Here is a 12,324-nt window from a genome sequence, read left to right on the forward strand (position 1 = left end):
CAACACGTTTTCCCTTCAGATGAAAAAGCACAAGGATGAATAGGGATGAGAAGTCAGATGTGTGTAGTTTTACTCTCCATCCTTTTTTTTGTTCATCAGTGTTATGTGCAACCAAATCAGGACTTGAAAAAATATTTTGTCCTTTTTTTTTTTGGTTAATTGCTTTTTTTTAAAGTTTATACATGCTGATATTTTATTGTGGATTTCAAGTATATGAATATTTTTGGTGTTCCACTGTGCCATCTGGAGTCACATGTTGTCCTTTGTTTAAAAATTAGTTTTAATTTAGGGCTAGTTTATCACAAACATCCTCTAGCTGCGGATTTTTACCCTTTAAACTGTCATTAGTTGATTAACATGCACATTTATAGTTCATAGAAAACAAGGACACGTAACGGCAAAAGCTCAAAGCTTTTGTATGAGCTATATAGTATGTTTACGCAGTCAGCATTGCTGTTTATGTGCAGGGAATGTGTCTCCAGAAGCTGTTTACTCTTTTCGATGTGCTGTTACAGATATCTATGTCTATATCTATGTCATATCAGTCATAGCCAACTGCAACAAACCATCTTCATGGTGCAATATCACAATAGACATTAAGCTATGTTTTTATGTTCTGATGAGTATACTTGGGTACTATCCTAATCTTAAGGCCACTAATGCTCAAAAACAGGCGGTAAGAAGGAAACGGTTGTTTGTTGCGTCCTGCATAAGTGAATGTAATCACTGTAGCATGCCACACTATTGTCAAAGTTTCTCTTTTACAGCCACTGTATTTAAGACCATGTCTGAGGCCGGAAACAAACCCGAATGCAGTCCCGTACATATTTAACATGTATTAAGGTGTGGTCACATTAGCTAAATTTTGTGTGGAAAAAAAGGTTATCATCCATTCCTACTGGATTCCTATTGGAATGACTGGATTTCGCACATGAAATTTCGCTGAGCAACAGTAAATGTCAATGCACCTTTTTACTATGGCTTCAAAACTCATTGCCTTATGGAAGCCCATTTCTGCCACATAAGAAAGAAAAGTCGAAATTATCACTTTAAATGTTGTAATTATGACATTAAATGTAGAAATTCACAAAAAAAAAAAAAGACTGAATTTTGACTAAAAGTTGAAATTATGACATACTGTATTAAGTCGTAAGTATGAGATAAATCGAAATTATGAGATTGTGTAGTTATGACATCCCCAAGTCAAAATTATGATTTAAGTAGAAATTCACACAAAAGTTTAAATTATGACTAAAAATTGAAATTGACACACTGTATTAAGTCATAATTATGAGATAATTTGAAATTATGAGATTGTCGTAGTTATGACATACCAAGTCAAAATTATGATTTAAGTAGAAATTCACAATAAAAGTTGAAATTATGACATACTGTATTGTCATAATTATGAGACGTCAAAATTATGAGATTGTCATAGTTATGACATACCAAGTCAAAATTATGACTTCAAAAGTAGAAATTCACACAATAAAAGTTGAAATTATGACATTAAATGTAGAAATTCACACAAAAAAAAGACTAAATTGACTAAAAGTTGAAATTATGACATACTGTATTAAGTCATAATTATGAGATAATTCGAAATTATGAGATTGTCGTAGTTATGACATACCAAGTCAAAATTATGACTTCAAAAGTAGAAATTCACACAATAAAAGTTGAAATTATGACATACTGTATTGTCATAATTATAAGATAAAAGGCTAAATGATGTCTTTGTCGTAATTATGACGTACTAGGTTGTAATTATTACTTTAAAAGTTGAAATTGACACTGTACTAAGTCATAATTATGAGATAAAAAAGTCGAAACTGTGGCTTTAAAAGTTGAAATTATTACATACAAAGTTGAAATTGATATAAAAAGTCAAAATTAAGAGCTAAAAAGGCAAAAAAGTATTTAGCATTTTTTTAAAACTCAGTTGACTTGTCAATTTCGCCTTTTAAAGTCATAATTTCGACTTTTTATCTCAATTATGCCTTTTTATGTCAATTTCGACTTGGTTTGTCATAATTTTGAATTTTAAAGTAATAAGTACGGCTTAGTATGTCATAATTAAGATTTTTAAAGTTTTATCATTTTAACTTTTCGTTGAAAGCATGATTATTATTATTTATTTTCGGAAATGGGTTTCCATAATGGGGTGAGTTAATGTCAAATGTCTGTTGTTAATCCGGATTTAGGTAACTAGCAATAAACGTGTTGCCAGGTTAGCTAACATTAGGCTACCTGAGTATGTGAGTAGTTGAGCTGAAAAGAAAAACTGACCGTTATAATGTTAATGAGCTTTAAATGCGCTCCTCAGGGTTAAAAACAAGGGATGTAATTGAGGGATGTAGGCTAATATCTGGCATATGACGATTGTTTGTGTCGAATGATCCTGCTCTGTGTGTTTTGATTTACTGACAGTCTCTACATTTGTGCTTCGTGTTTGTGCTCTCATGAGCGCAGTTGTAAACGGTGCAATTTGTGTAATATTTCTTTAATGTGCAGATGTAAGGATGTAAAAAGAAAAATGAACATAATCATTGTCTTATTAAAAAAGATGAAGAAAATGAACCTGCTCAGGTTTTCATAGTCGAGAGAAAGGCGGCGGAAATATGCTTTCTATTAGTCTTTCCGTCAGTATTAACCATTTTATTCTAATAGTGTCTAAAGAGAAATATGGACGCATCCTGTTTTAATCAGGCTATTTTAAGCGCTTAAACTAATAGAATTAGGCTACAGTATTTTACAGACTTGCGATTCACAACCTGCATTTTCTGTAACGTTATTTTCTGAAAAATATAATTAAATGATAAAAATATAAACTAAATGTCACAACGATGTTTTTCACGATGTTAGTCACTGTGAAGTGGGTGTGTCCTGATTTGTTGCCTGTTGCTGGGCAGAACAAACCATTTGGAGTTCAAATATAAAATATAAGACTTCTCCTTGATTTAAATTATGACTCAAAATGTGTGCTTGCACAATGAAATTGTCAGATTATTTGGGGTTTATTATAATAATAAAGATTGTTTTACTGCAGTAAAATAATAATGGAACTCCAAGGCATTCCAAATCGTTTATTTTATAAAACAGTCATAACTTAATAATTTTAAACTAAAACCATATTGTATCTGATCAGCAACTTCTCATTTCTTCTGAATGTGAAAAATGTCAAAGTTTTGAACGTTACCATGTCATTACCGTATTTACCCCTTTTTGATTAATAACAAAAAAAAGATATTCTTTGAAATTTCTAATTACACACAAAAAACTGTGTAACTAATGATTTCTCTAAAACAGTCCAAATTTATGAAACCTACATATTTATTTCTAACAAAACATCAAATATAACTGACAAGTTTTCAAACAAAATTTTACTTGCATAAAAAGTGATCAATTCTTCATGCTGCAGTGCTTCATCAATCGATGCACATATTCATGTTTATTAGCTAAATTCACTTCCAAAAGTGTGTGAGATATGGGGAAAAGGCGAAATATATTGTACAGAAGTTTTTAGACACTATATAACTTCAGTTAATTTTTCAAGCAGTATTTTTGACACCTAATTGTAACCCTGCTGACTGTAGTTGTGTGCGCGGGACAGTGACACAATCACAACTTCTGCAGGCCGCGTTTACAGTCAGCAAATTACAAAATCACCATGGCAACAGATGCACAATTCAAACCTGTCACTTTGCCTGTTACCATGGGATCAACACTGGGCCTGTAGGCTAGTCTAGAGGTGTTACCATGGTAACAGGCAGGAGACCTATAAGACTGGGAGCTATTAGATTACAATTAATGAGTTCATTTTAGTTTGTTTGGAGGTATTTTTTAGACTTTATTGTAACTTTCATATGATAACATTTGGATCTGTTAAGCTTTGTTTAATGAATATAACACAGACTAGATATAGGTCTGTCTGATTAATGTCATATGCCCATAGTACATCGCTTTATAATTTCAATAATTCATATATATTTAATTGAAAAAAAAAAAATCAGTTATGAAAGTGAAAACATGTTATGATAGATTATGTATTGTGAAAATATTACATTTAAAAACAATGCGTGTAATTCTACACTAAAATATTGTAAAACAAATAAAAAATATGGTCACCAAAATACTGCATTCAAAATGTAATTAACTATAAAATGTTATGTAAAAATGCATGTAATTCTACAGTAAAATACGTAAAAATAGTTACCAAAATGTTTGATTTAAAAAAAATGTAAGTGAAAAATACTATATTTAAAAACAATTGATGTAATTTTGCATTAAAATATTGCAAGTTTTGTTTTAATAATAAAAAAATAGCATCTAATTTTTTTTAATGTAGCATTTTGGGTCACCAAAATACTGCATTCAAAATGTAATGAACTATAAAATGTTATGTAAAAATGCATGTAATTCTACAGTAAAATACGTAAAAATATAGTTACCAAAATGTTTGATTTAAAAAAAATGTAAGTGAAAAATACTATATTTAAAAACAATTGATGTAATTTTGCATTAAAATATTGCAAGTTTTGTTTTAATAATAAAAAAATAGCATCTAATTTTTTTTAATGTAGCATTTTGGTGACTACAAGTGAAAAATATATTTTTTTAAAACACAATTGATGTAATTTTACACTATAATATTGTACCAAGTATAAGTATAAAAAATATAGTCAAAATGCTATTCATTCAAAAATCTAATAGGTTACCAAAAGTGAAAAATATTATTTTTAAAAACACAAAACATGTAATTCTACAGTGAAATATTGTAAAAAACACCTTTTTAATAAGTATAAAAATTATAGTCACCAAAATGCTACATTTAAAAAAAATAATTTAACGAGAAGTGAAATATATTATAACAAAAATGCTACATTAAAGAATTTAAATGGTTAACTATGCAAGTTAAAAATATTATATTTAAAAAAACAATGTAATCTTATTATGAAAAGTATAAAAATTAGTCACCAAAATGCTACAATAAAAAAAGATTTAACTAGAAGTGAAATATATCATAATAAAAAACAATGCAATTCTACACTAAAATATTGTAAAAAAAATAAAAATAAAGTATAAAAAAAGTAACCAACATGCTACATTAAAGAATTTAAAAGGTTAACTATATAAGTGAAAAATATTATAATATTATATTTGAAAATGCATGTAATACTACAGAAAAAAAAAAATTAAGTATGAGTGTAAGTATATTTAAAAACAATGCATGTAATTCTACTAAAATATGACAAAAAACACTATGTTATGGTTAATGTTTTTTTTTTTATTTGACGTAATATTTTAGGACTAATTAAATTTAAGACAAAATTATGGACATTTTTCACATTTTGAAGAGTATCTGCATATCGGTGGCAACTAGGCTTTTAGAAACATGAAAATTAAATATCACATTTTCAAAATGATCACAAACGTAGTTCAAGTTTTTTCATTGGAATTATATTTTGCATAAAGTTCATGTACATGATGAGCTGTATGGACAGTTATAACAATATTCAGCCACGGGAAGGAAACGTTAAAGTGGCTTTATCCCGGAGAAACACGGAAATAATCCCGCTGACTCGGGAGTGACGGGATCTTAAATACTCCAACCTTCTGAAAGTCCAAACGAGAAGCGTTTTCTTCACGTCACTCGTCCATTTCCACGTCTTCTGCCAGTTTCTGGACCATCTTGTCCTCCAGCTGTTTGGCGTGACCTGCAGAGAGCCGTCAGGCGTGAGAGCAGGGCATTCTGGGACAGGTTTGAGAGATGCTGTGTTAGTGTGAGCTTTACCTGCGTGTGGAGCTCTGATGAGGTGAATGTTCTTCTTGACTTCAGTGATATCTGCTGCCTTCTCCAGCTCTTTGCCTTTCTTCAGCCTGAGCAAACACGCAAACGCTCGTGTAAATGACAAAACCCACACACACACACACAATAAAGTGCGTTACCATGGAAATGGTACTTTAAAATCTTTTGGCGGTCTCCTCCCCCTTAGTGGGCGGTGTGAAGTGTCATATTACAAAATGCATTATGGTCTTTTACAATAAAAACTTTATAATCTTGACAAAATACATGTCATTGGAAAGGTCTGAGTCTCAGGATTCCATATTTGGTGGTTATTTTGAGATAGAAGTAAGATTTACAGAGAAATCTAGACATTTGTGACAGAAAAATGCATAAAAAAAATTCAATGGAGTTTGGATGGCACCCGGTGGCTGTTTGTGGTATAACACCCTAAATACAATCTCACAGGAACCTCAATTTTTTTCATATCAACTTAAAATTTGGAACATAACTTATTTAGACACAAGGCTTTAATTGTATTCAAATTTTAGAGTAAAACCTGTTATGTAAAATATTTACTATATATAAAATAAAATTAGTATAGCGCATTTTCTTTACAGTAAATGTAAAGAAAATGTTTACCTTCTTTAAAAAGAGACCAACCTTAGGTCTGTATTCTAAAGTGTTCATAAATTACAACAATTTAAGTTTGGATCGTGCACTTTATTGCCTATTTTAAAAAAATGGGGGGTGACAGTTAAGGGGTTTATTTCAGCTAGTTGCCAAGGCAACATTTCTCATTTTCATTTAGTTTTACTTGATGTAGTAAAATAACAAACTAAAACTGAAATAAAAAATGTATAAAAACTATAGAAAAAAAACACCTAATAAATTCAACAACCTTTATTTATAAAAATTGTTTTGTACCTATGGGACACAATTGTCCTGGCCAATCAAATGCCGAAAGCCTGATAAAGATAAAAATCAGCATACAGATTATAGTTAATATTGTATTTCCTAAAAATTGACGCCAGGGGCAGCATATATAAAGAAAACAAAGTTGGACCAAGAATAGATCCCTGTGGGACCCCACAGGAGAAAGTAACAGATGTGGAGTTATAATTTCCAATTTTAAAAGAACAAGTCCTATCCTGCAAATAAGAAGAAAACCACTTAAGTGCAACACCATTAATCCCAACGTAATCTCTAAGATGTTCTATTAAAACAGCATGATCTACAGAGTCAAAAGCAGCGCTCAAGTCTAAGATCATTAGGGCAACACCCTTCCCAGAGTCAATACTCAAAAATATATAATTAAAAACCTTTAGCAGCACTGATTCTGTACTGTGCTTGGTCCGAAATCCAGACTGAAAGACATCTATTATATTATTCTTAGTCAGAAAATCAACAAGTTAGATATGAACAACTTTTTCCAAGATCTTGTTCATGAAAGATAGTTTTCCCCTTGAGATTCCCCTTGAGTCTATTTGTTACTTAGAAAATTCACAAACAAATCACTAAGCCTTTAGCTCGAATTAAAAGGAAAACGTAAAATATAAAAATAAAAACTAATTCAAACTATAACAGTATCTCACTGATGCTAAAATAACACTGTATGAATCAGCTGACCTTTGACCCGTTCAGTCATGGATGATCAGGAGAAATAGCAGTAAGATGAGCTGCTAAACTCCATCAAACTCACCTGTTCAGGATAAAGCGCGCCTGCCGTTTGTTTTTGATGGATTCAACCTTCTTCATCGCCTCCACTGTTCAACACAAGCACAGCAGCCAGAGTCGTTTTTAATGAATTCATCACACATTAATGAGAGAGAGAGAGAGAGAGAGACTCACCGGTCTTACTCCAGAGCTCTCTGTTGTATTTGACAGGAATATTTCTGCGCTTCTCAAACTCCAGTGAGTAATCCTGACAAACACCATCAGATTCACAGCATTTTATGTCATGAACACACAGCTGGCTCCGTGTGAGTGTGTGTGTGTGTGCGTGTGAGAGAGAGAGTGAGAGAGAAAGTGAGTGTGTGTGTGTGAGAGAGAGAGAGAGAAAGCGAGTGTGTGTGTGTGAGAGAGAGAGAGAGAAAGCGAGTGTGTGTGTGTGAGAGAGAGAGAGAGAAAGCGAGTGTGTGTGTGTGAGAGAGAGAGAGAGAAAGCGAGTGTGTGTGTGTGAGAGAGAGAGAGAGAAAGCGAGTGTGTGTGTGTGAGAGAGAGAGAGAGAAAGCGAGTGTGTGTGTGTGAGAGAGAGAGAGAGAAAGCGAGTGTGTGTGTGTGAGAGAGAGAGAGAGAAAGCGAGTGTGTGTGTGTGAGAGAGAGAGAGAGAAAGCGAGTGTGTGTGTGTGAGAGAGAGAGAGAGAAAGCGAGTGTGTGTGTGTGAGAGAGAGAGAGAGAAAGCGAGTGTGTGTGTGTGAGAGAGAGAGAGAGAAAGCGAGTGTGTGTGTGTGAGAGAGAGAGAGAGAAAGCGAGTGTGTGTGTGTGAGAGAGAGAGAGAGAAAGCGAGTGTGTGTGTGTGAGAGAGAGAGAGAGAAAGCGAGTGTGTGTGTGTGAGAGAGAGAGAGAGAAAGCGAGTGTGTGTGTGTGAGAGAGAGAGAGAGAAAGCGAGTGTGTGTGTGTGAGAGAGAGAGAGAGAAAGCGAGTGTGTGTGTGTGAGAGAGAGAGAGAGAAAGCGAGTGTGTGTGTGTGAGAGAGAGAGAGAGAAAGCGAGTGTGTGTGTGTGAGAGAGAGAGAGAGAAAGCGAGTGTGTGTGTGTGAGAGAGAGAGAGAGAAAGCGAGTGTGTGTGTGTGAGAGAGAGAGAGAGAAAGCGAGTGTGTGTGTGTGAGAGAGAGAGAGAGAAAGCGAGTGTGTGTGTGTGAGAGAGAGAGAGAGAAAGCGAGTGTGTGTGTGTGAGAGAGAGAGAGAGAAAGCGAGTGTGTGTGTGTGAGAGAGAGAGAGAGAAAGCGAGTGTGTGTGTGTGAGAGAGAGAGAGAGAAAGCGAGTGTGTGTGTGTGAGAGAGAGAGAGAGAAAGCGAGTGTGTGTGTGTGAGAGAGAGAGAGAGAAAGCGAGTGTGTGTGTGTGAGAGAGAGAGAGAGAAAGCGAGTGTGTGTGTGTGAGAGAGAGAGAGAGAAAGCGAGTGTGTGTGTGTGAGAGAGAGAGAGAGAAAGCGAGTGTGTGTGTGTGAGAGAGAGAGAGAGAAAGCGAGTGTGTGTGTGTGAGAGAGAGAGAGAGAAAGCGAGTGTGTGTGTGTGAGAGAGAGAGAGAGAAAGCGAGTGTGTGTGTGTGAGAGAGAGAGAGAGAAAGCGAGTGTGTGTGTGTGAGAGAGAGAGAGAGAAAGCGAGTGTGTGTGTGTGAGAGAGAGAGAGAGAAAGCGAGTGTGTGTGTGTGAGAGAGAGAGAGAGAAAGCGAGTGTGTGTGTGTGAGAGAGAGAGAGAGAAAGCGAGTGTGTGTGTGTGAGAGAGAGAGAGAGAAAGCGAGTGTGTGTGTGTGAGAGAGAGAGAGAGAAAGCGAGTGTGTGTGTGTGAGAGAGAGAGAGAGAAAGCGAGTGTGTGTGTGTGAGAGAGAGAGAGAGAAAGCGAGTGTGTGTGTGTGAGAGAGAGAGAGAGAAAGCGAGTGTGTGTGTGTGAGAGAGAGAGAGAGAAAGCGAGTGTGTGTGTGTGAGAGAGAGAGAGAGAAAGCGAGTGTGTGTGTGTGAGAGAGAGAGAGAGAAAGCGAGTGTGTGTGTGTGAGAGAGAGAGAGAGAAAGCGAGTGTGTGTGTGTGAGAGAGAGAGAGAGAAAGCGAGTGTGTGTGTGTGAGAGAGAGAGAGAGAAAGCGAGTGTGTGTGTGTGAGAGAGAGAGAGAGAAAGCGAGTGTGTGTGTGTGAGAGAGAGAGAGAGAAAGCGAGTGTGTGTGTGTGAGAGAGAGAGAGAGAAAGCGAGTGTGTGTGTGTGAGAGAGAGAGAGAGAAAGCGAGTGTGTGTGTGTGAGAGAGAGAGAGAGAAAGCGAGTGTGTGTGTGTGAGAGAGAGAGAGAGAAAGCGAGTGTGTGTGTGTGAGAGAGAGAGAGAGAAAGCGAGTGTGTGTGTGTGAGAGAGAGAGAGAGAAAGCGAGTGTGTGTGTGTGAGAGAGAGAGAGAGAAAGCGAGTGTGTGTGTGTGAGAGAGAGAGAGAGAAAGCGAGTGTGTGTGTGTGAGAGAGAGAGAGAGAAAGCGAGTGTGTGTGTGTGAGAGAGAGAGAGAGAAAGCGAGTGTGTGTGTGTGAGAGAGAGAGAGAGAAAGCGAGTGTGTGTGTGTGAGAGAGAGAGAGAGAAAGCGAGTGTGTGTGTGTGAGAGAGAGAGAGAGAAAGCGAGTGTGTGTGTGTGAGAGAGAGAGAGAGAAAGCGAGTGTGTGTGTGTGAGAGAGAGAGAGAGAAAGCGAGTGTGTGTGTGTGAGAGAGAGAGAGAGAAAGCGAGTGTGTGTGTGTGAGAGAGAGAGAGAGAAAGCGAGTGTGTGTGTGTGAGAGAGAGAGAGAGAAAGCGAGTGTGTGTGTGTGAGAGAGAGAGAGAGAAAGCGAGTGTGTGTGTGTGAGAGAGAGAGAGAGAAAGCGAGTGTGTGTGTGTGAGAGAGAGAGAGAGAAAGCGAGTGTGTGTGTGTGAGAGAGAGAGAGAGAAAGCGAGTGTGTGTGTGTGAGAGAGAGAGAGAGAAAGCGAGTGTGTGTGTGTGAGAGAGAGAGAGAGAAAGCGAGTGTGTGTGTGTGAGAGAGAGAGAGAGAAAGCGAGTGTGTGTGTGTGAGAGAGAGAGAGAGAAAGCGAGTGTGTGTGTGTGAGAGAGAGAGAGAGAAAGCGAGTGTGTGTGTGTGAGAGAGAGAGAGAGAAAGCGAGTGTGTGTGTGTGAGAGAGAGAGAGAGAAAGCGAGTGTGTGTGTGTGAGAGAGAGAGAGAGAAAGCGAGTGTGTGTGTGTGAGAGAGAGAGAGAGAAAGCGAGTGTGTGTGTGTGAGAGAGAGAGAGAGAAAGCGAGTGTGTGTGTGTGAGAGAGAGAGAGAGAAAGCGAGTGTGTGTGTGTGAGAGAGAGAGAGAGAAAGCGAGTGTGTGTGTGTGAGAGAGAGAGAGAGAAAGCGAGTGTGTGTGTGTGAGAGAGAGAGAGAGAAAGCGAGTGTGTGTGTGTGAGAGAGAGAGAGAGAAAGCGAGTGTGTGTGTGTGAGAGAGAGAGAGAGAAAGCGAGTGTGTGTGTGTGAGAGAGAGAGAGAGAAAGCGAGTGTGTGTGTGTGAGAGAGAGAGAGAGAAAGCGAGTGTGTGTGTGTGAGAGAGAGAGAGAGAAAGCGAGTGTGTGTGTGTGAGAGAGAGAGAGAGAAAGCGAGTGTGTGTGTGTGAGAGAGAGAGAGAGAAAGCGAGTGTGTGTGTGTGAGAGAGAGAGAGAGAAAGCGAGTGTGTGTGTGTGAGAGAGAGAGAGAGAAAGCGAGTGTGTGTGTGTGAGAGAGAGAGAGAGAAAGCGAGTGTGTGTGTGTGAGAGAGAGAGAGAGAAAGCGAGTGTGTGTGTGTGAGAGAGAGAGAGAGAAAGCGAGTGTGTGTGTGTGAGAGAGAGAGAGAGAAAGCGAGTGTGTGTGTGTGAGAGAGAGAGAGAGAAAGCGAGTGTGTGTGTGTGAGAGAGAGAGAGAGAAAGCGAGTGTGTGTGTGTGAGAGAGAGAGAGAGAAAGCGAGTGTGTGTGTGTGAGAGAGAGAGAGAGAGAGAGAGAGTGAGTGTGTGTGTGTGTGTGTGTGTGTGTCTCTCACCAGCGTCAGCTCTTTACCCACTGATTTCCTGAAAGCTTTGGTCCATCTGGTCTTTCTCGGGTTTCGCTTCTTCTTGAAGTTTTTGTGGCATTTGGACCGGCAGAACCCGAAAACCTTCAAAACACCAAAACCTGTCAAGATCCACACTGACAAACACAAACTGAGAATATGCCAAAAGTACCATAATACTAACATGTTTTATTGTATCCATTGTATTGCAGTATTCAAACAATAAATGCCATTTTGGCGTTGTTTAACGTGGAGTGACAGATCGCTGTAGCGCCTCAGTGAACTGGTCATCTCCTCCGCTTTATTACTAGTTATAGCACAAAATAAACATGACTAAACATCCGAAGGCAAGTTAAAAGAAAGAGTATAACTTTACAATCTGTACCCTGTCTCATGTAATCGCTCAATCAGTGTTTCAGCCGCGCAAAGACATCAATATAACGGCTTGTAAACAATGTCACGTAACGTCACATTTACCTCAGAAAAACATATTCGGTGACCATAAACTCATTAGTCAGATAGAAAAAATAAACTGTAGCGAGGGGCATTTTGCTAAATATATGCATCATATAACATATTCATTATACAGTTTACTGTTCTTCAATGTTTCATTTGTTTGAATAAATCCATCAAGTTTTTATGACAGCCACCATTATGTTTATATTACAAAAACTGAAGTAGAAATATTATGATGTAATTGTAACTTTATTATTTTAAAAACTTCATTAAGTGTAATTTTAACAAATCAGTCAATTTTAACCTTCAATATTATAGTAATGTAGTTTGTGGAATTTTTTTTTGTAATGTTTTCTTTTTTCACA

At 37.0% G+C, this 12,324-nt stretch overlaps 1 protein-coding gene across 1 annotated transcript in view; it reads right to left on the reverse strand.

Moving 5' to 3' along the window:
* Nucleotides 1–5,289: 5,289 nt before the first annotated feature.
* The window catches only part of LOC107661279 (probable ribosome biogenesis protein RLP24), a 7,881-nt gene continuing 846 nt past the window's right edge, over nucleotides 5,290–12,324 (reverse strand). The window contains exons 2-6 of the mRNA XM_016450776.1: nucleotides 11,495–11,608; nucleotides 7,637–7,709; nucleotides 7,488–7,551; nucleotides 5,795–5,880; nucleotides 5,290–5,717 (exon numbers count right to left, since the gene is read on the reverse strand). Of these exons, the coding sequence (XP_016306262.1) occupies nucleotides 5,650–5,717; nucleotides 5,795–5,880; nucleotides 7,488–7,551; nucleotides 7,637–7,709; nucleotides 11,495–11,608 (405 nt within the window). The 3' untranslated portion in view covers nucleotides 5,290–5,649. The remainder of the gene's footprint in view (nucleotides 5,718–5,794; nucleotides 5,881–7,487; nucleotides 7,552–7,636; nucleotides 7,710–11,494; nucleotides 11,609–12,324) is intronic.

This window comes from Sinocyclocheilus anshuiensis, unplaced genomic scaffold, assembly GCF_001515605.1.
Source record: "Sinocyclocheilus anshuiensis isolate Anshui unplaced genomic scaffold, SAMN03320099.WGS_v1.1 scaffold499, whole genome shotgun sequence".
Lineage (NCBI taxonomy): Eukaryota > Metazoa > Chordata > Actinopteri > Cypriniformes > Cyprinidae > Sinocyclocheilus > Sinocyclocheilus anshuiensis.